Below are 20,384 nucleotides of genomic sequence, written 5' to 3' on the forward strand. Positions count from 1 at the left end.
ATTGGCCAGAATTTAGTCACATGGCCCTATCAAACTGCAAAGGAGAAAGGGAAATGCCCAGTTTATACACAGCTTAGCTGTATGCCCAGCTTCGAGTTCTCTTAGTACTAAAGAAGTCTAAGTGAATAGTGGTGACCATGAGCAGTCTTCGCCACAGAGGTAAATGGAGAGAGTGATCAAGACAACAGAAACTTCTTAAAGGAGAAAATTAAGTAGTCCCAAATAACTCAAGACAATGTAATGGGTTATTAGAATAACAGAATTTAGTCAAATTGACAGCTAGTTCCTTCTCAGAAAACAAAACCTTCCCTTTTTCTTCGGGCCTTTTTTTAAAAATGCCTCCTAGGATCTGATATGCATAATTGCATTGATAGCATCTAAACAATAGTTACAAAATTATCTTGCATTAAAAGCCCATGTAGTCAACCAACTATTATTTTAATGCTAAATATGTTTAATGGGTAACCTTGTTTGGTACATGGGCTGTGAACCTAGTGGCATCATTTGTCTCAGTAGATCATTGAATTTTCAGAAAGCTCTCTCTATTATGTTTAATTCTTGCAAATTGCTTGCCAATTTAATATGAGCTGCATCTAAACAGTAAGTAATTGCTTATGATAATGAGTGCAAACTAATTTGCTAGAATATGTTAATATTCACAAAGCACTTTTATACTGCTTGTTCCAAAAATACTGCTCTCTTGGTTAAATGCAGCTTTTAGATGGCATTATTGTTACACATCTGACTAAAATCATCACTTCAGTAGCATCTACCCAAAAGTCATGACAGTCACTTCAATATACCAAAGAAGGAACAGGAAGTCATGTCATCCTTTGATTAATGATTTAGAATATTCGAGGAAAAAATAATCCAATTGTTAATAATTAATTCTAATTAGTGATTAATAGTAGTAAGCAGACTATACTGAATTAGAAATGGCCTCTCTTTCCCACAAGAGTCATTAAATTTAATTTAAAGGACTTTAAAGACAGATGGCATGGCAGTCTTCATTTGAATACAATAATCAATTGAAAATAAATTAAAATTTTAAGGATGAAGCTAGATATGGGTGTTTTTGAGTTTGAAGCCTACTTTATCCCTTAATAGTGCCCTACCCTCTTTGTCTTATAGGTCTTTCTCAACGTTTTTCAGGGATGCTGTTTGAAGACTCTAGAGGGTCTTTTGAGCTTGGGGACCTGAGCATTCAAGGATCTGAGGTGCAGATTGGAACCACCTTGTAATTTTAGTCTAGGAAGACTAATATAAAGGAAGAAAAATTTGGCACTTCCCTGCCCTGGGGCTGATTTGGCACTTTAATCCACCGTGTAATGTTTCAGTCATTTCAACTTCAAAAATTACTCTCACACATAGTTGTATCATGAGTGGTGAAATAGAAAGATCTCTGCAGAGAACCTTTTTTTTTTTTGCTTCTCCATCACTTTCAAAATTCATTTACTTTGTTGAATTCCATTGGCTAAATATCTTCATGAGTAAAAAACTTCCATCTTTGGATTTTAAATCGTTCAAATACCAAAAATTGCTTATCAAAGTAAGTTGTCTAATTTCCCAATTTTTTGCTTCTTGTCACTTTTATTTTGAAGATAGGTGGATTGATACCTCTCAGAACTGGCTGATATTTATTCTTTTTGTCATCTTCATAAGCTGTTTCAAAGATTCTGAGATGAAGAAAGAATAAACAAACAAAATTTTATATGCGTTATTTTAATTTAGGTTGCTGTAACTTAGTTTTTCTACTAAGCATAGACTAATACTTAAGAAATGAGAAATAGTTTCATTTTTGATAAAGATGGAATAACAAGATTCATGATGAATAGCAGATAACACCAAGATACTTCTTACTAAATATAATTTATCTCTTATGACAGTAATATCACATTTTTATACATTTGTGAAGTTATGTGACTCTTTGTTAAAGGAAATTTGCATTTCATAGAATTATGAGTATTCCGAACTACTAGAACTGATCTAATCTCTTTTAACACTGACCTTGAACAGTCCTAATTTCCACTATATTATTTGTACTCTGTATTTATCTAGAGATTTAGTTCAGACAAAGAGATAGGAAATAATAGTGCCTAAAAATGCATCTTTTTAAAAAAAGGTAATGTCATTAGTATAAGTGGATCTACTCCTCTTTCTGGAACCTGTTTTGTGCTTCTGTGACTTTTCTCATGAAAATTCAGCCCACAGAAATACATTTGCTCTTATTTTTCCAGAACCATATTAAATTTTATCTTCTCTGAAAATAATTTGGGGATATTTCAGGAGACCAAATGAATTCTCCAGTTTGGCTGATATAGAGGGTTGGTTTGTATGGAGGATGTCCAAAGTTAGTTTGGTTTTAGTTGGTAAAATAAATTTAAATTAGGGAGGGGCAGGAAGGTATCGAATCAGTAAGGATGAGTATTTATTACATTTAAGATTGAAGGTGATGCAATCTGAACAATGACTGTAAGAATGGAAATACAAAAGAAAAATTCAAGAAATCACACCTGATTGAATGGGTAGTTGTAGCTGGATTCTAGAGCTATAACATATACCTTTCTGTCATTTCCAGCGTCTAGCATGGTGCTTTCTACATAGCAAATGCTTAATTAATTTTTGTATGGATGTTTTTATTCTTGAATTATACTGTTGTATTGCTTTTGCATTCTCTTTCTCCAGAGCATCCTTCTGCTATTGTCTCGGCATTGTGTTTTGTTTGTTTTTGTCAAAAATTCCAACTCCTTATTTTGAGCTAGAGTCTTTCCCTACCACCTCACTAAACCATCTGGCTAAGCAACTCCTAAAATAATCTCACATAGGTTTTTTTTCATGTTACATACATTAAAAGAGATACGAATTTCTCCTCCATAATGCCCACTATTCCCTGTCTTTTGACTTATCTTTTTCATCACAACTACAGTGTATACTAATTACTATACATGCAAACATCACATTGCATCTAGCTGTCATGTCTCCTTAGTCCCCTCCAGTTTGGGACTATTCCTCAGTCTTTTTCTGTTTTTTCTAACCTTGACTTTTTAAAAGAACGCTGCCAGTTATTTTGTAGAATGTCCCTCAGTTGGAGTTTCTTGGATGTTTTCTTATGATTCAGGCTATGCATTTTTGGCAAAATAATATAGAAATGATGCTGTGCCCTTCTCAGTACATCATATTTGGAGAACCCGAATTCCATGTCTCCTTACTGGTGGTGTTAATCTTGATCACTTGGTTACAGTGCTATCTCTTGGATTTTTCTGATGATTAATAAATTCTTAAAGCCTAAGGACTAGCAGGTTATATCCATGTCTTCCCTGTAAAATATGGAGAACTTTGGGCTATGTTATTCAAGAAAATTGTGGGATTTGCTACTGACTCAAAAAGAGTCATCAGTACCTGGTTGAAGAGTCTCATGACTGTTCATCACAGTTGTGCCTTACACAGACATATAATGAAATTGGAGAATGGTAATTTAGGCAATCTATCCTCTCATCTGAGTTTCTGTATTTGACTAGTAAAATTATTCGGATTACGTAGAAATGGATATAAGCATGGAATTTGTTGTACTCATCTGAGAATCAGGAACCTTAAGTTATTTATCATTGTATCACTAGTCCTGACTTAGTTCAAGCATAAACCAATGCTCTTCTTAATGATTAATAAATGAATAAAAGCACCTAAGTCTGATGAGGATAATAAGAATTAAAGCAAAACCCCTTTCTTCAGGAAACATACTTCTAAAGATGGAAATTTCAATAAAAGACAACTCTGAGAGTTTATATAATATTTTGCAAGTTAAAAACAAGTTCTGTAGATGATAAAGGGAGGGAATTCACCTTGGCTGGAATGATAGTGGGAAGCAGGACTGAAAAGAAAACCAGGTGCAGCAGAGAAGCATAAATTGGCAAAAGTAAAGTCACTTCGGGAGAAGAATGTGTATTCCACCACGTGTGCAGGCCTAGGTGATAGAGTTAGAGCTTAGTTTGAAATGACTTCTGAATCAGAAACTTGTATTCTATCCAGTTTGGGTCCAAAATTTACTAGCAAATAGTTCTAATTGGGGCCTAGTCAGTTGGAAAATGACTTAATTATAGCAGATAGACAGGGAGATGGTAAATGAGAGGAACTAAGATTAGAAAACAAACAAAGGCAAAACTTCTAGTTTTAGCCTAAAATTAATTTGAATTTTATTGTTTATCTGGTGGCCTCAGAATAGTTCAGAATAACCACATGCAGTCTTTTTTTTTAAACAAATTTGTTTATTTAATTAATTAATTTTTGGCTGTGCTGGGTCTTCGTTGCTACGCGCGGGCTTTCTCTAGTTGCAGCAAGCGGGGGCTACTCTTCATTGCAGTGCGCTGGCTTCTCATCGCAGAGGCTTCTCTTGTTGCAGAGCACTGGCTCTAGGCGCGCCAGCTTCAGTAGTTGTGGCACGCAGGCTCAGTAGTTGTGGCTCGCGGGGTCTAGAGCACAGGCTCAGTCGTTGTGGCGCACGGGCTTAGTAGCTCCGCAGCATGTGGGATCTTCCCAGACCAGGGATCAGACCCGTGTCCCCTGCATTGGCAGGCGGATTCTTAACCACTGCGCCACCAGGGAAGCCCCCACATGCAGTTTTGTGTTCAGGATTGAATTCCACTACTAAAGGCAGGAAATGGTGTCACTGCCAAAAAGTTATAAGGCCTTTGTGATGTGGAATAAAAGTGATTATGGTATTAATAATAAAAATTTGGCTTCTGCATCTCTGTTCAGCGATTTGGAAGCCTCCAAACAAGCTGAAGGCTGAGATGGCTTCTGAGGCAGGGTGCTTGCAGAAAAGCTTTGCAAAAGCCCCACCCCTCTGAAAGATTCAGGCTAGATTCTGAAAATTTCAGAATGTGAACGAATCATTTCTGCTAAGTGCCATTTCAGAAACTTTGAGTCTCCCGAAACCAGACCAAGGAAACATCATCAGAAAAACCACTAGAGATGATTGAAATGAGACCTTGATTTGTGAATTTTAGCTTATTTTTCTAAACAAGAAGCAGTCATTTGATCTTAGCTCTTCATTGTACAGTGGAAAAGCACTAGGAATAGAGTTGGGTGCAGCCCCCAACCATCTGTGTGACATTGAGGAACCACTTGATTCTTCTGGGCCTCCATTTTGTCATTTTTAAAAGGAAAGTTCCCCTTAGTCTTCTCCAAGAGCATTTCAGCGTTAAGTCTATGTTTATGTCAGTTGTTTTTAACTTAAGAACTTTTTGTTTTTTTTCTTTTGCGGTACGCGGGCCTCTCACTGTTGTGGCCTCGCCCATTGCGGAGCACAGGCTCCGGACACGCAGGCTCAGCGGCCATGGCTCACGGGCCCAGCCACTCGGCGGCATGTGGGATCCTCCCAGCCCAGAGCACGAACCCGTATCCCCTGCATTGGCCGGCGGATTCTCAACCACTGCGCCACCAGGGAAGCCCCATGATGAGTTTTAAATGGAGCTGTGTGTGTGCAGTGACTCTGTACAGTGACACTCTCAGGAAATTCCAATGCATGGAAACAGGGTGCTCACAATTTTGTCGGTTTGCATTCAATTTAGTAAATATTCAACAAACTATTTTTTAAAAAATTCAATAAATTTCCTTAATTCCTGAGTCTAGGGTTCTGATGGACCATGTAACATGCCATATATGAAAAACCTCCCAATGCTCCTTCTATCTTGAATGTCATCATGAGCTACTTACTTTCTTAAGGCTTTCATTCTTTGGGAATTACCTAAACTCTTCTTGACTTTCTTTTCTTTGGTCTGATCCAGTCTGTGGGGCCAGTATCTAATCCATTTCAGTGACAGGCCATGTTTCTTTTATTTCTCAAAGATGTATGGGTAAAAACTCTCTTTCTCCAAGATGTATGGGTAAAAACCTTGTCTTATTTTCTAGTCTCTTTAGCTAGGTGTAATGCTTTTGCATCTTCCATCAGGAGTCGCAAGTTGTGATATACGGTCTTTATTTTCCTTTCTTTCTTAGCATTTTTTCACCCTTAGATCTGTAGCATCGAGGGCTCTCTTATTCTCAATATAAGTAATTGGTGTTATTACTTTTAGATTTCGAGTCGATTACATATTATAGGTAGGAATTCCTATTACTCTGATTCCATTGATCTCTCCTAATATAATGCCACCTTTCCTGAATTTTTATTGCTCTTATATGAAATTTTAGGAATTAAGAATCTATAGCGCTCACGAAATAATTCTTTGTGATCTTACAAAGAATTTACAGCAACGTAGATAGACAATGAACTCTTAGTGCTTTAGAATACAAGTATGACTGTTTAGATTTATTAGTTTATTTGTATTACTAGTTTTAGACCTAAAACTCTTTTTTTTCCATACAGGGTGGCCTTCTTATTGTTTTTGCTTTTTGTGAACTTTACTAAGAAGAATGCCTCCATATAGGTAGAAATTATTCAGGAAATTGAAATTTAGCAACTGCCTCTTGACAAGGTTGTAGGAGAAATAAAAGTTCCCCTTGTTTATAAATATTTTACTTTAAATTTCCATCTGACTGCCTGGCACAGTTTCAGTGGAAAAAAGTGTTATATCCCTGTTGCATTTAATAGAATCATAATGGCCTAAATATTTCATGTTGGCTACATGATGACACTGGAAGAATTATAGGCTTTCAGAAAAGGACCTTTTATTCATATATGTATGTTGTGAGTTAGAAGCTAATCTATTTGGAAGTGAATTATATTATTGTTTCATGTACCAAGGATTCGGAGCAACCAATAATCAAGCAGACCTGTACATGCTGATTGTTTTTTGTTTTCAAAAAGGTTCAACCCATTTGAGGGAATAGGTTAGCTTTTGCAGAAACAAGTATGGCTTAAGTAGACACCTTTAGGGAAAAGATGGTAGGCAAGAAAAAGAATGAGGGGAGCGAGCCCTTTATGTAAATAGATATTAAGTAAAAATCTAAAAATAAGTTTATTATAACATCACAGGCAGTTCACACATTAGAAGTAAGAGCCCATGTATAATATTTACAGACATTTACTGCAGTGTAAAGAATGTTGACACTGCTAAATTTGCATCTGATGAAGCCAGCTTTGTTAATGAGTTTGGAGGGTGTAATATAGACTTGATGCACAACTTAAATGTAAAGACTGCTGAAAACCACTTTAAGTTTGAGTCATCCATACATTTAGTGATATGTTGGATGTCAAGATTAATTTTCAATAAATCCATTAATAGTCACGTCACTGATGTGTTAGTGCTTGCCATATAGAAACATGCATAAATAATAAAGCTGCCACATTCCTTTCCATGCTGATAAAATGCTTGGACCTGTGATTAAGATGTACTGTTGCTGCACATTGAATTCACTTAGATAATAAAGTAAAACATGTTTCCATAAAAATAAAATTTAAAGAATGAAGCTAGATGACAGATCATCTTGTGTAGACTTACCCCTTTATTTAACAAAGTGAATTTTTTGTATCATGTTATAAATCTTACCATACTAGATGTTTTATGGCAACACACTAATAATCTTTTTCTCATGAAAGCTCCCACGTGATGCAATTTAATATCCTTCCCGGGCTTCCCTGGTGGCGCAGTTGTTAAGAATCCGCCTGCCAATTCAGGGCATAAGGGTTCAAGCCCTGGTCCGGGAAGTTCCCACACGCCGCGGAGCAACGAAGCGCGTGTGCCACAACTACTGAGCCTGCGCTCTAGAACCCGCGAGCCACAACTACAGACGCCCGCGTGCCTAGAGCCCGTACTCCGCAGCAAGAGAAGCCACCGCAATGAGAAGCCCATGCACCGCAAAGAAGAGTAGCCACCGCTCGCCGCAACTGGAGAAAGCACGCACGCAGCAAGGAAGAGCCAACGCAGCCAAAAATAAATTAATTAATTAAAAAAAAATCCTTCCCAATGTCAACTATTAGTGAATGTAAATAATAATAGAATGGGTTTATGTGACAAAAGTGCTAATCCAAGGAATGAAATACTGAAAAGATTAATAAAAATCGGGATGTAGGAAAGCCGTTTCTTAAAAGGCATTTGGTTTGAACACAACTTTGAAATGAATCAAAATTTTCTAAGGGCTCTTATATTAAAATAAAACAACAATGTTGCAATGTTAGTTATTTTATGTTGTTAACACACACATACACACGTCATCCATTCTCTTTAAAATGTATTAGGTTGGCCAAAAAGTTCGTTTTTCCCTAGTATAGCTCCAAATTTATGTATGTGTACTTAGATATGACATACATGCAAAAAGCATATAAATTATAAGTATACAGCTAGATAAATTTTCACAACATGAGCACAGCCATATAACTCCCACCCAGATTAAAAAAAAAAAAAGAGTATGTTACCAGTATCCAGAAGCCCCCCAGTATGTTCCCTCCCAGGCATTATTCCTTCGTCTTGGAAAATAACATCAGGGTGGGAGGGAGGAATGGGGAGTGACTGCCTAACAGGTACTGCTTGAAGTTCTGGAACTAGAGAGAGGTAATGGTTACCCAAATTTGTGAATGTATTGCGTGCCACTGAATTATACACTTTAAAATGGTTAAAATGATAAATTTTATGTTATGGGTATTTTCCCACAATTAAAAAAAATAATGACCAAAAAAAACCCCACTATTCTGACTTCTAACAGCACAAATCAACTTTGCCTGCTGAATTTTATATAAGTGGAATCATAATCTTTGTTTTTAAATTTATTTTATTGAAGTGTAGTTGATTTACAATGTTGTGTTAATTTCTTCTGTACAGCAAAGTGATTCAGTTATATATACATATGCATTATTTTCCATATTCTTTTCCATTATGGTTTATCACACAATATTGAATATAGTTACTGTGCTATACAGTAGGACCCTGTTGCTAATTGTAATGACACATTTGAAGAAAGAATAACAAATTATAGTTTCCCCTTTTTAAAAAAAAATTTATTTTTTAACATCTTTATTGGAGTATAATTGCTTTACATTGTTGTGTTAGTTTCTGCTGTATAACAAAGTAAATCAGCTATGCATATACATATATCCCCATAACCCCTCCCTATTGTGTCTCCCTCCCACTCTCCCTATCCCATCCCTCTAGGTCATCACAAAGCACCGAGCTGATCTCCCTGCGCTATGCAGCAGCTTCCCACTAGCTATCTGTTTACATTTGGTAGTGTATATATGTCCATGCCACTCTCTCACTTCCCACCTTCCCCTTCCCTCTCCCCATGTCCTCAAGTCCATTCTCCACGTCTGTGTCTTTATTCCTGTACTGCCCCTAGGTTCTTTAGAACCATTTTTATTTTTTTTAGATTCCATATACATGTGTTAGCATACAGTATTTGTTTTTCTCTTTCTGACTTACTTCACTCTGTATGACAGACTCCAGGTCCATCCACCTCACTACAGATAACTCAGTTTCATTTCTTTCTGTGGCTGAGTAATATTCCATTGTATATATGTACCACATCTTCTTTATCCATTCATCTGTCGATGGGCATTTAGGTTGCTTCCATGACCTGGCTATTGTAAATAGTGCTGCAGTAAACATAGTGGTACATGTCTCTTTTTGCATTATGGTTTTCTCAGGGTATATGCCCAGTAGTGGGATTGCTGGGTCATATGGTAGTTCTATTTTTAGTTTTTTAAGCAACCTCCAAACTGTTCTCCATAGTGGCTGTATCAATTTACATTCCCACCAACAGTGCAACAGGGTTCCCTTTTCTCCACACCCTCCCCAGCATTTATTGTTTGTAGATTTTTTGATGATGGCCATTCTGACCCGTGTGAGGTGATACCTCACTGTAGTTTTGATTTGCATTTCTCTAATGATTAGTGATGTTGAGCATCCTTTCATGTGTTTGTTGGCAGTCTGTATATCTTCTTTGGAGAAATGTCTATTTAGGTCTTCTGCCCATTTTTGGATTGGGTTGTTTGTATTTTGGTTATTGAGCTGCATGAGCTGCTTGTATATTTTGGAGATTAATCCTTTGTCCGTTGCTTCGTTTGCAAATATTTTCTCCCATTCTGAGGGTTGTCTTTTGGTCTTCTTTACGGTTTCCTTTGCTGTGCAAAAGTTTTGAAGTTTCATTAGGTCCCATTTGTTTATTTTTGTTTTTATTTCCATTTCCCTAGGAGGTGGGTCAAAAAGGATCTTGCTGTGATTTATGTCATAGAGTGTTCTGCCTATGCTTTCCTCTAAGAGTTTTACAGTGTCTGGCCTTACATTTAGGTCTTTTATCCATTTTGAGTTTATTTTTTTGTATGGTGTTAGGGAGTGTCCTAATTTCATTCTTTTACATGTAGCTGTCCAGTTTTCCCAGCACCACTTACTGAAGAGGCTGTCTTTTCTCCATTGTATATTTTTGGCTCCTTTATCAAAGATTAGATGACCCTGTGTGTGGGGGTTCATCTCTGGGCTTTCTATCCTGTTCATTGATCTATATTTCTGTTTCTGTGCCAGTACCATATTGTCTTGATTACTGTAGCTTTGTAGTATAGTCTGAAGTCAGGGAGCCTGATTCCTCCAGTTCTGTTTTTCTTTTCTCAAGATAGCTTTGAGTATTTGGGGTCTTTTGTGTTTCCATACAGATTGTGAAATTTTTTGTTCTAGTTCTGTGAAAAGTACCATTGGTAGTGTGATAGGGATTGCATTGAACCTGTAGATTGCTTTGGGTAGTATAATCATTTTCCCAATGTTGATTCTTCCAATCCAGGAACATGGTATATCTCTCCATCTGTTTGTATCATCTTTAATTTCTTTCTTCAGTGTCTTATAGTTTTCTGCATACAGGTCTTTTGTCTCCTTAGGTAGGTTTACTCCTAGATAGTTTATTCTTTTTGTTGCAGTGGTAAATGGGAGTGTTTCCTTAATTTCTCTTTCAGAGTTTTCATCATTAATGTATAGGAATGCAAGAGATTTCTGTGCATTAATTTTGTGTCCTGCTACTTTACCAGATTCATTGATTAGCTCTAGTAGTTTTCTGGTGGCATCTTTAGGATTCTCTATGTATAGTATCATGTCATCTGCAAACAGTGACAGTTTTACTTGTTCTTTTCCAATTTGGATTCCTTTTATTTCTTTTTCTTCTCTGATTGCTGTGGCTAAAACTTCCAAAACTATGTTGAATAGTAGTGATGAGAGTGGGCAACCTTGTCTTGTCCCTGATCTTAGTGGAAATGGTTTCTGTTTTTCACCATTGAGAATGATGTTGGCTGTGGGTTTGTCGTATATGGCCTTTATTATGTTAAGGAAAGTTCCCTCCATGCCTACTTTCTGGAGAGCTTTTATCATAAATGGGTGTTGAATTTTGTCAAAAGCTTTTTCTGCATCTATTGAGATGATCATATGTTTTTTCTCCTTCACTTTGTTAAAATGGTGTATCATATCGATTGATTTGCATATATTGAAGAATCCCTGCATTTCTGGGATAAACCCCACTTGATCATGGTGTATGATCCTTTTAATGTGCTGTTGGATTCTGTTGGCTAGTATTTTGTTGAGTATTTTTGCATCTATGTTCATCAGTGATATTGGCCTGTAGTTTTCCTTCTTTGTGACATCTTTATCTGGTTTTGGTATCAGGGTGATGGTGGCCTCATAGAATGAGTTTGTGAGTGTTCCTCCCTCTGCTGTATTTTGGAAGAGTTTGAGGAGAATAGGTGTTAGCTCTTCTCTAAATGTTTGATAGAATTTTCCTCTGAAGCCATCTGGTCTTGGGCTTTTGTTTGTTGTAAGATTTTTAATCACAGTTTCAATTTCAGTTCTTGTGATTGGTCTGTTTATATTTTCTGTTTCTTCCTGGTTCAGTCTCAGGAGGTTGTGGAAATCAGAATCTTTTTTTTTTTTTTTTTCCCCAACATCATTTTAGTGAGAATCAAGGGCATTGTTGAATGTAGTTGTAGTTCATTCATCTTCATTGCTATAGAGTATTCCATTGTATAAATATACCATTGTTTATCCATTCTACCACTGATAGATATTTGGGTTGTTTTCTATTTTGGACTATTAAAAATAATACCACTATGAAAAAAAAAGAAAAAATATGCTGGGCACTTACCATATGCCAGGAATTAGTCTGAGGTGTTACTGTGTATGTTTCATTTAATCCTGACAGTGTTAATATCCCCAAGGATATGAAACCCAAGGGTTAGAATAAATAGCACAATAGTCAATGTCATGTAACTAGAAAAGGATACAGTTGGAATTTGAACCCTGGTCTGTCTGAGTCCAGAGCTTACATTCTTAATTACTTAGCTATTCTGCTGCAGTAAGTACATCATGTTCTTTGTTCAGAATGATGCATGTTAAATGAAGTAGATTTTGACACTTTAGTCATCTGATCTACTACATTTTATCGTGGGAGTATTCTCATATTGTTAAGGTCACCAAAATAGAGTATATTGTAATTTTCTATCTCAATGGAAGGAGGGCTTTAAGAACATAGATTTTTAGAGTTTGATGCAAAATGATTTTTTTTTTTTAAAGCCAAGATGCTTACAGAGGTAGGTTAAGAGAGCTGTGTTGGGAGCTGGACATCTAATTCTCTCGCTTACTACAGAATTGTGCTGATGCGTACAATACAATGCTCTATTGTGCATACAACGAAAAAAGAAGAGAGATTGATTTTCAGATATATCTGAAGAAAAAGGACACTAGGAATAATTGCATTATTTGGCACATGGTGTTATGCTTGTTTTTGCTTGGTTTTGGCAAAACCTGAAGAATAAAGTCATTGTTAGGCAGACAGAGTAGGTACTGGCATGCTAGTTGCCAAGTCTTAACACTTATTGGAAAGGTTGAAATAGAGGTGAAATCAAATCTCGAATAACAGTATTTGTATTGTGGCATTTATCTTACTGAAAATATAAACCTCTAAATTATTATCCTCAGCAACAGGAAACTTGCATAGTTCCACAAGTTTGGGAAGTGTACCCTAAACTAAATGTTAATCAACATATATTAAATGTTCTGTCATTTCACATTTACATGTTATTTTTTTTTAATTTTTTTAAAAGCATTGTGAGGTGAAAGGACGGTATATGATCATGAGGTGCAAATGTCACTTTATGGTTATGAGACATTCGAATATGATAACAGTCGGCCTTGATAAATTCAGACTGACATACCCAATTAAGTTTTTCTTGACTGTCTTTTTATGATAACAGAGACATTTATGTAATAAAAAAAAAATACAGGAGTTGAATCTGGATACTGGATTTCCTATCAGCTCTTCCAAGTTTGCAACTTTAGTTAACACGTTAATCCTTCTGACTAAATTTCCTGAAATGTGATGTGGGAGTAATGCTTGCCCTACTTTCCATACAGAAGGAAATGTTAAAAATTATCATGTAATGTATGATATTGTTGCCTTACAACAACTACCTTACTCTGGTGATTCTGGAAAACATCTGAGTTCTTAGATTTATTCTATATTGTTAAGTAGCATCTCTACTTGAATATTTTTCTTAATTCACATGAAATATATAGTCATTAGAGGACAAAGTTAATTAAAAGGAGAAAGATAAAATCAATCAAATACTAACACTCAGAGGTCACCACCACAACCTCCTTTTAAAGAAATCTTTACTTTTATATGTTCTTGTCCTATTTTTTATCAATGTAGACTTTTCTGAAACATTCTATACTTAATTATTTGCAAAACTTACCAAGAGAAAGATTTACCAAATAGTGCTTGCTTGTTAATATTGTGGTGAACAAGCTTCTGATATTGTAGAACATAAATGGTTGTAGAAGGCTCTGGCATTTCTGATACACAAATATGTATATTCTGAATTTTCTTTGCTTGCACACTGATTAGTACCTTTCAAATATAACTTACCTATTCTCTCATGAGAGAGAGAAACTGCTCTCATGCATTAGTATTCAAGAAAATGACTAACCTCTCTACCACTGCATTTTTCACAAGATTCTGTTTTATCACTTTTATATCAATATTATCTTGACATGTTTCTTGGGTCAGGTCTACAAACCAAGGCCTATTTAACCAGTCAGGCACATTAAGCATATTGCAGAGTTCTTTGGAGTTTCTCAAGGGCCTATGGAAATGTCTCAGAATAAAAAAAATTATTGGCCCCAAAATATAGAAAGAGAGAAAAAATTATATCATCAGCTATTTAACTAAATGTACATGAATGTGACATTGCCAACATCATTTACTTGGTAAATTTGGTTCATAGAAATTTAATGTGTAGATATCTTGAAAACATACTGCTGTACACTCAACTTTTACTTATAACCCTTACTCTTGGTAGAAGCTATATTTCTGTACACACAAGATGCTTTGTGGCCTAAATTTTAATATTTAGTTTTATTGCTTTCCTTACTGTGTTGGCACATAGTAGGTACACAATAAATATGTATTGGCATCCTTTGTTATTGGAAGGCTACACTCCTATGAATTGTACCTTAAGGTCTGTTCCTGAGATAACTAAATATTTCTCTGGTCCCCTTTTATGGAGGAAGATTCATTCTCCTTTATATATATCTTTGCATGTCTCTTCCAAATATTCTTACTCAAAGAATTAATCTTATTGCATTAAATGAGGTAGATGCCAGTGGTGCAATGAAATAGGACTTTAACACATTGGATGCTTAGGAAATTTGTTTGAAACAAAACTCTTTTTAGAGCAAGATAGATAATTTACTGACATCACCATCATAAAGTAAAATTTGAACATTTACCAAATGAGGCTATGATGTTATTCTTACTGCTGTAAGACTAGCATTTGCTTTGGGAAAAAAATGGGTCTTTTTATGGAGCTGGATAGTTTGACAACTAGTAGATGTTGCCTGTTAAATAAGACCTGACTTCTATAGATGGGATCTATTATCTGTATTTTCTTGACATGACTGTTGGGTCTTATGGCTGTTCATCCATTAGTTATGGTCTGTCATATGTGAATGGGCCCTGTCCCCATAAAAGTTGATTCATAGCATACTTCTTGCACTTTCCTTCCCTGTGCTGTATGACCCTGTCACATCTACATGCAGCTCTTGTTTCAAAAACAAGTTGATATATGTTTCTGCTCCTTTTGAAGCATCCAAAGTCAATGTTTCCTACTAAACATTTTTTTTTGGGGGGGGTACGCGGGCCTCTCACTGTTGTGGCCTCTCCCGTTGTGGAGCATAGGCTCCAGACGCGCAGGCTCAGCGGCCATGGCTCACGGGCCCAGCCACTCCGCGGCATGTGGGATCTTCCCGGACCGGGGCACGAACCTGTGTCCCCTGCATCGGCAGGCGGACTCTCAACCACTGTGCCACCACGGAAGCCCTAAACTATTTTTTTAAACTGGAAGAAAGAAATAAAGCCCCATTACATTGCATGCTTGTCCAACTCAGTGGAAAAAGCAGTAATCTCCTGTTTGTTCTGAAACACCTGCTGGTTGATTTAATGAGTGTATTAAAAATGGAGCTGCCTTGATATTCCTTTTTTAAAAAAACTCTGTTCTCTTTCTTGAGCATGTTTGATTAAAATCTTCTATTTGCTTATTTGCTTCGCCATAGGTTTTTGTTTTTGTTCTTGTTATTTTATTTTATTTATTTATGACTCCCATGGTGTAAATTTAATACTTTACTGATATGTCAGCATAACAAACATAGGAAAGTGTGCCCTTGATGTATTTGGACTAATTGGTTTTGGTTTTTGTTTTCCAGCTGGGACAACATATATCTTTAGCAAAGGTGGTGGACAAATCACGTATAAGTGGCCTCCTAATGACCGGCCAAGTACACGAGCAGACAGACTGGCCATAGGGTTTAGCACTGTTCAGAAAGAAGCTGTATTGGTGCGAGTGGACAGTTCTTCTGGCCTGGGAGACTACCTAGAGCTGCATATAGTAAGTACTTCTAAAATAAGATTCAGCTTTTAGCTTTTACTGTTAGCTTTTTGTAAATAATGTATAATTCTGCTTTTTGAATGTTTCCCCCAGCAAAAAATATACAGAAAATATAAATATACTCTAGTGGTAATAAGACCTTATAGCTATTACTGTTGTTAAAAATGTTCTTGACAATAGATTTGTTTTCTTTTTAAGTGTGAATTCTCTGTTCACAAACAATTATTCTTGGTGTGTTTTTAGTGACTTTAGGCAGTCTTGCCAAATTAATAAAAAACATTGTGGTCCAGTAGATACTATTCCATCTGGCTGGAAGCAGTAGGTTGTAGTAGCAGATCTGACAGCAGATCTGGATCCAGTGTCCTTATTTCTTTTCTCACCTGAGAAAAGAATTGTCTAAAGTCACATGCAATGGACAGGAGAAAAGGAATCTTTAAAGGTATTTGGGGATATGAAAGAAAGAGACAAAAAGATTACTTCTATGCCATCTTATACTCATTTTGATACATACACGTCAAGAAAATACAATGGACTCTTGCCATTTATATCCTGGGACCATGCCTTTTTCTCTAAGTTCTAGGCCTCCCATAAGAATTTAGTTAGCTTTTAGTGAATGTCAAATAATAATTCATGAATGAAAAGCTTTCTTTACCTTTTAAAGTTGTCATAACTGACTATAGCTTGGGGACTCTTCCTTATATCTCTGCTTTCAAAGAGTTACTAATTTGTGTGGTTGCAATTCTTTAACTTCTTATTTACTCACAATATTTGCAAAGAATCATACAGTCTTTCATTGTCAAGAGATATTAATATTTTATTGATATATCAAAATAACAACCATAGGAAAGTGTCATATATTCAAAAAACTCTAAAGGGTTCTTATCATCATAGTTCTTGGTCTAAACTCTATCTTCTGGAAGGTCCAGAAGCATATCAACCTCTTCATCTGCCTTTCTATTCTTCAGGTATAGTTTATCTCTTCTGCCTTATGTGATCGTATAAGTTTGTTTTGTTTTGCTTTTGTTTATCCTTGCAAGTTCTCCCTTTACCTGCACCCGTGCCTCAGAAGATCTTTGATTAGGTCAACATGTTCTTCCCTGTTAGAAACTGGCCTTCAGGCTGTCATTGTAAAATGATTAGGAAAACCACCAAACACCAAAATATATTATCACAAACTTGCAGGGTCTTAATTCTCAAAGTTTTATTCATTTATTTTCTTACTCTTAGTTTTCTGTTAGGTTTCTAGAATTTCCAATAAACTCAGTAAGGTTACAACTGACCACAAGAGCTGAATTCATTGCTAATCTTGGAAAACAAAAACAAAAACAAAACATATGGTCACCTTATCTTTGATAAAGGAGGCAGGAATGTACAGTGGAGAAAGGACAGCCTCTTCAATAAGTGGTGCTGGGAAAACTGGACAGGTACATGTAAAAGTATGAGATTAGATCACTCTCTAACACCATATACAAAAATATGCTCAAAATGGATTAAAGACCGAAATGTAAGGCCAGAAACTATCAAACTCTTAGAGGAAAACATAGGCAGGACACTCTATGACATAAATCACAGTAAGATCCTTTTTGACCCACTTCCTAGAGAAATGGAAATAAAAACAAAAATAAACAAATGGGACCTAATGAAACTTCAAAACTTTTGCACAGCAAAGGAAACCGTAAAGAAGACCAAAAGACAACCCTCAGAATGGGAGAAAATATTTGCAAATGAAGCAACTGACAAAGGATTAATCTCCAAAATTTATAAGCAGCTTATGCAACTGAATAACAAAAAAAACAAACAACCCAATCCAAAAATGGGCAGAAGACCTAAATAGACATTTCTCCAAAGAAGATATACAGATTGCCAACAAACACATGAAAGAATGCTCAGCATCATTAATCATTAGAGAAATGCAAATCAGAACTACAATGAGATATCATCTCACGACAGTCAGAATGGCCATCATCAAAAAACCTAGAAATAATAAATGCTGGAGAGGGTGTGGAGAAAAGGGAACCCTGTTGCACTGTTGGTGGGAATGTAAATTGATACAGCCACTATGGAGAACAGTATGGAGATTCCTTAAAAAACTAAAAATAGAACTACCATATGACCCAGCAATCCCACTACTGGGCATATACCCTGAGAAAACCATAATTCAAAAAGAGTCATGTATCAAAATGTTCATTGCAGCTCTATTTACAATAGCCCGGAGATGGAAACAACCTAAGTGTCCATCATCGGATGAATGGATAAAGAAGATGTGGCACATATATACAATGGAATATTACTCAGCCATAAAAAGAAACAAAATTGAGATATTTGTAATGAGGTGGATAGACCTAGAGTCTGTCATACAGAGTGAAGTAAGTCAGAAGGAGAAAGGCAAATACTGTATGCTAACACATATATATGGAATTTAAGAAAAAAAAATGTCATGAAGAACCTAGGGGTAAGACAGGAATAAAGACACAGACCTACTAGAGAATGGACTTGAGGATATGGGGAGGGGGAAGGGTAAGCTGTGACAAAGCGAGAGAGAGGCATGGACATATATACACTACCAAACATAAGGTAGATAGCTAGTTGGAAGCAGCCACATAGCACAGGGAGATCAGCTCGGTGCTTTGTGACCACATGGAGGGGTGGGATAGGGAGGGTGGGAGGGAGGGAGACTCAAGAAGGAAGAGATATGAGAACATATGTATATGTATAACTGATTCACTTTGTTATGGGGCAGAAACTAACACACCATTGTAAAGCAATTATATTCCAATAATAATTAAAAAAAAACCCAAAACACCTCAGCACAACCATTACTGAACCATCATAAATTTTCAATTCAAAATGCAGTTTTAAAAATGGGAAACATTGAAAAGTAATTTTAGCTGCCTTTTGGCAAATATCGAACCATCAGAATTGAAGGCATCTGGATTTTTATGGCATCATAAATAAGTGATCAGCTGAGATAACTAATGCAGTAAGGAATGTTGCTGTTTAGAGTAATCTCAACTTTCCAAATGTATTTGCTCCATTCTGATTTAAGAGCCTTGGTACTTCAAAAAATAAATAAATAAGAAAACAAGAGCTTTTCCTCCTGAAAGACATTACTTATTGATCCATAACCAATTACACATTTACTCTGAGAAAAGGTTCTATAATGATCACTTGCAAATCATAAGGGGCCATGTTATTGAATTACTCAAACCACTGTTTGTTTTATGGTCAGTGTTTTAGTCTACAGGAATGGGTATTTCCTTCCAATTCTGATCAACTGTGCCTTAGAGTCCTTGTATGTTTAAAGGAACTTGTCCCAAAAAACCCAGCCCACTACCTTCCAAAGCTTCTTTACTGGCCAGAGATTTCTGATAGATGTCTTGTGAGGCCCTCCTTCTTTCTGATTCTCCTCTCTTGGTCTTGGCTGGCCATTCACTTTGGATTCAGTTTTTGTTTCTAACACCCTTCCTCTTGGATTGGCTGACTTCAAACTCTTTCTTAATCCTAGCCTGTTCCATTGACTAGGAAATTGAAGATGGGTGTTGGTTCCCTGGGCTTACCAAACACCATTTGTAGTCAGCCCTACTAACTCCTATATCAACTACTAGGACCCAAATCTGGCCAACTAAAACTTTCCATTTCCCCCCTTTTTCTTTCATTGCCCACAAGCAGTGATCAGCCATTACTGACTCAGCAAGTTGCTTACATGAAGGTAAGCCACTTTTTTCCATGTTTCCATATTGCAAACAAAAGTAAGCCAGTGGTTTTCTTTTTACTTCTAAAGTTGACCTTTAACTCTTTCCCATAATATTGGGTACATGGAAGAGGAAGAGGAGGAGGAGTTAGATATTAAAAAAGGGAAGAGAGAGAGCTTGAGAAAGAGAGAGAGAGAGGGAGAGAGAAAGGGATGGAGGGAGGGAATAAGGAAGTAGAGGGAGGGAATAAGGAAGTAAAGGGACGGAAAATGAAGTGGGTGGGGACCCAAGCTGATACCGTGGCTGAAGTGGCAGAAGTATTCTTAATAATGATTCTTAGATTTGGGACTGTTCAAAGGCTATTTTATCAAATGGTTTACATACCTTTGAGTATATCCTGATTTTCCCCAAATCATTTCTTCTGCTTCTTTCAGAATTGGAAATATAAGAGGAAAACAACAATTGTAGAAAGATTAGTACTACTGTCTGATTTTAGTTTTTAAATATAACTGACTTAAAAATTAACCTGATGATATCAGAGATATGTTTAATCTGTAAAAGTCAGAAATTTTGGTTATCTATTAAACTTCCAAGAAAATTTCTATAAACCATCAAGGTCAGCCAAGTATAAACTATGCTCTGATCTTATTTAAAAGCTATATTTATATCCTTAATTAATGGAATTAACCAATAAGCTGGAAGGTCAGTTGCACACATTAAAAGGTGCTCCAGTCTTGCTGAATTGTGTAATGCCACTTTAGTTTGATAACTTTTAAAATCTGATTGGCATATAATTTCAGTGAGGATGTGAATATTTGACATTACTATCCTATTTTTTCAAATGATCA

At 36.2% G+C, this 20,384-nt stretch overlaps 1 protein-coding gene and 1 long non-coding RNA gene across 27 annotated transcripts in view; one reads left to right on the plus strand and one right to left on the minus strand.

Annotated features, from left to right (window-relative positions):
* The window catches only part of LOC125960816 (uncharacterized), a 999,117-nt gene that overhangs the window by 786,731 nt on the left and 192,002 nt on the right, over window positions 1-20,384 (minus strand). The gene's annotated exons all lie outside the window — the stretch shown is intronic.
* NRXN1 (neurexin 1) overlaps window positions 1-20,384 on the plus strand; it is a 1,124,566-nt gene that overhangs the window by 784,619 nt on the left and 319,563 nt on the right. For all 25 annotated transcript variants that reach the window (XM_049695935.1, XM_049695948.1, XM_049695934.1 and 22 more), the window contains one exon: window positions 15,663-15,844. In XM_049695935.1, coding sequence (XP_049551892.1) covers window positions 15,663-15,844 — 182 coding nt within the window. The remainder of the gene's footprint in view (window positions 1-15,662; window positions 15,845-20,384) is intronic.

Source organism: Orcinus orca, chromosome 13 (genome assembly GCF_937001465.1).
Source record: "Orcinus orca chromosome 13, mOrcOrc1.1, whole genome shotgun sequence".
Taxonomy (NCBI): Eukaryota; Metazoa; Chordata; class Mammalia; order Artiodactyla; family Delphinidae; genus Orcinus; species Orcinus orca.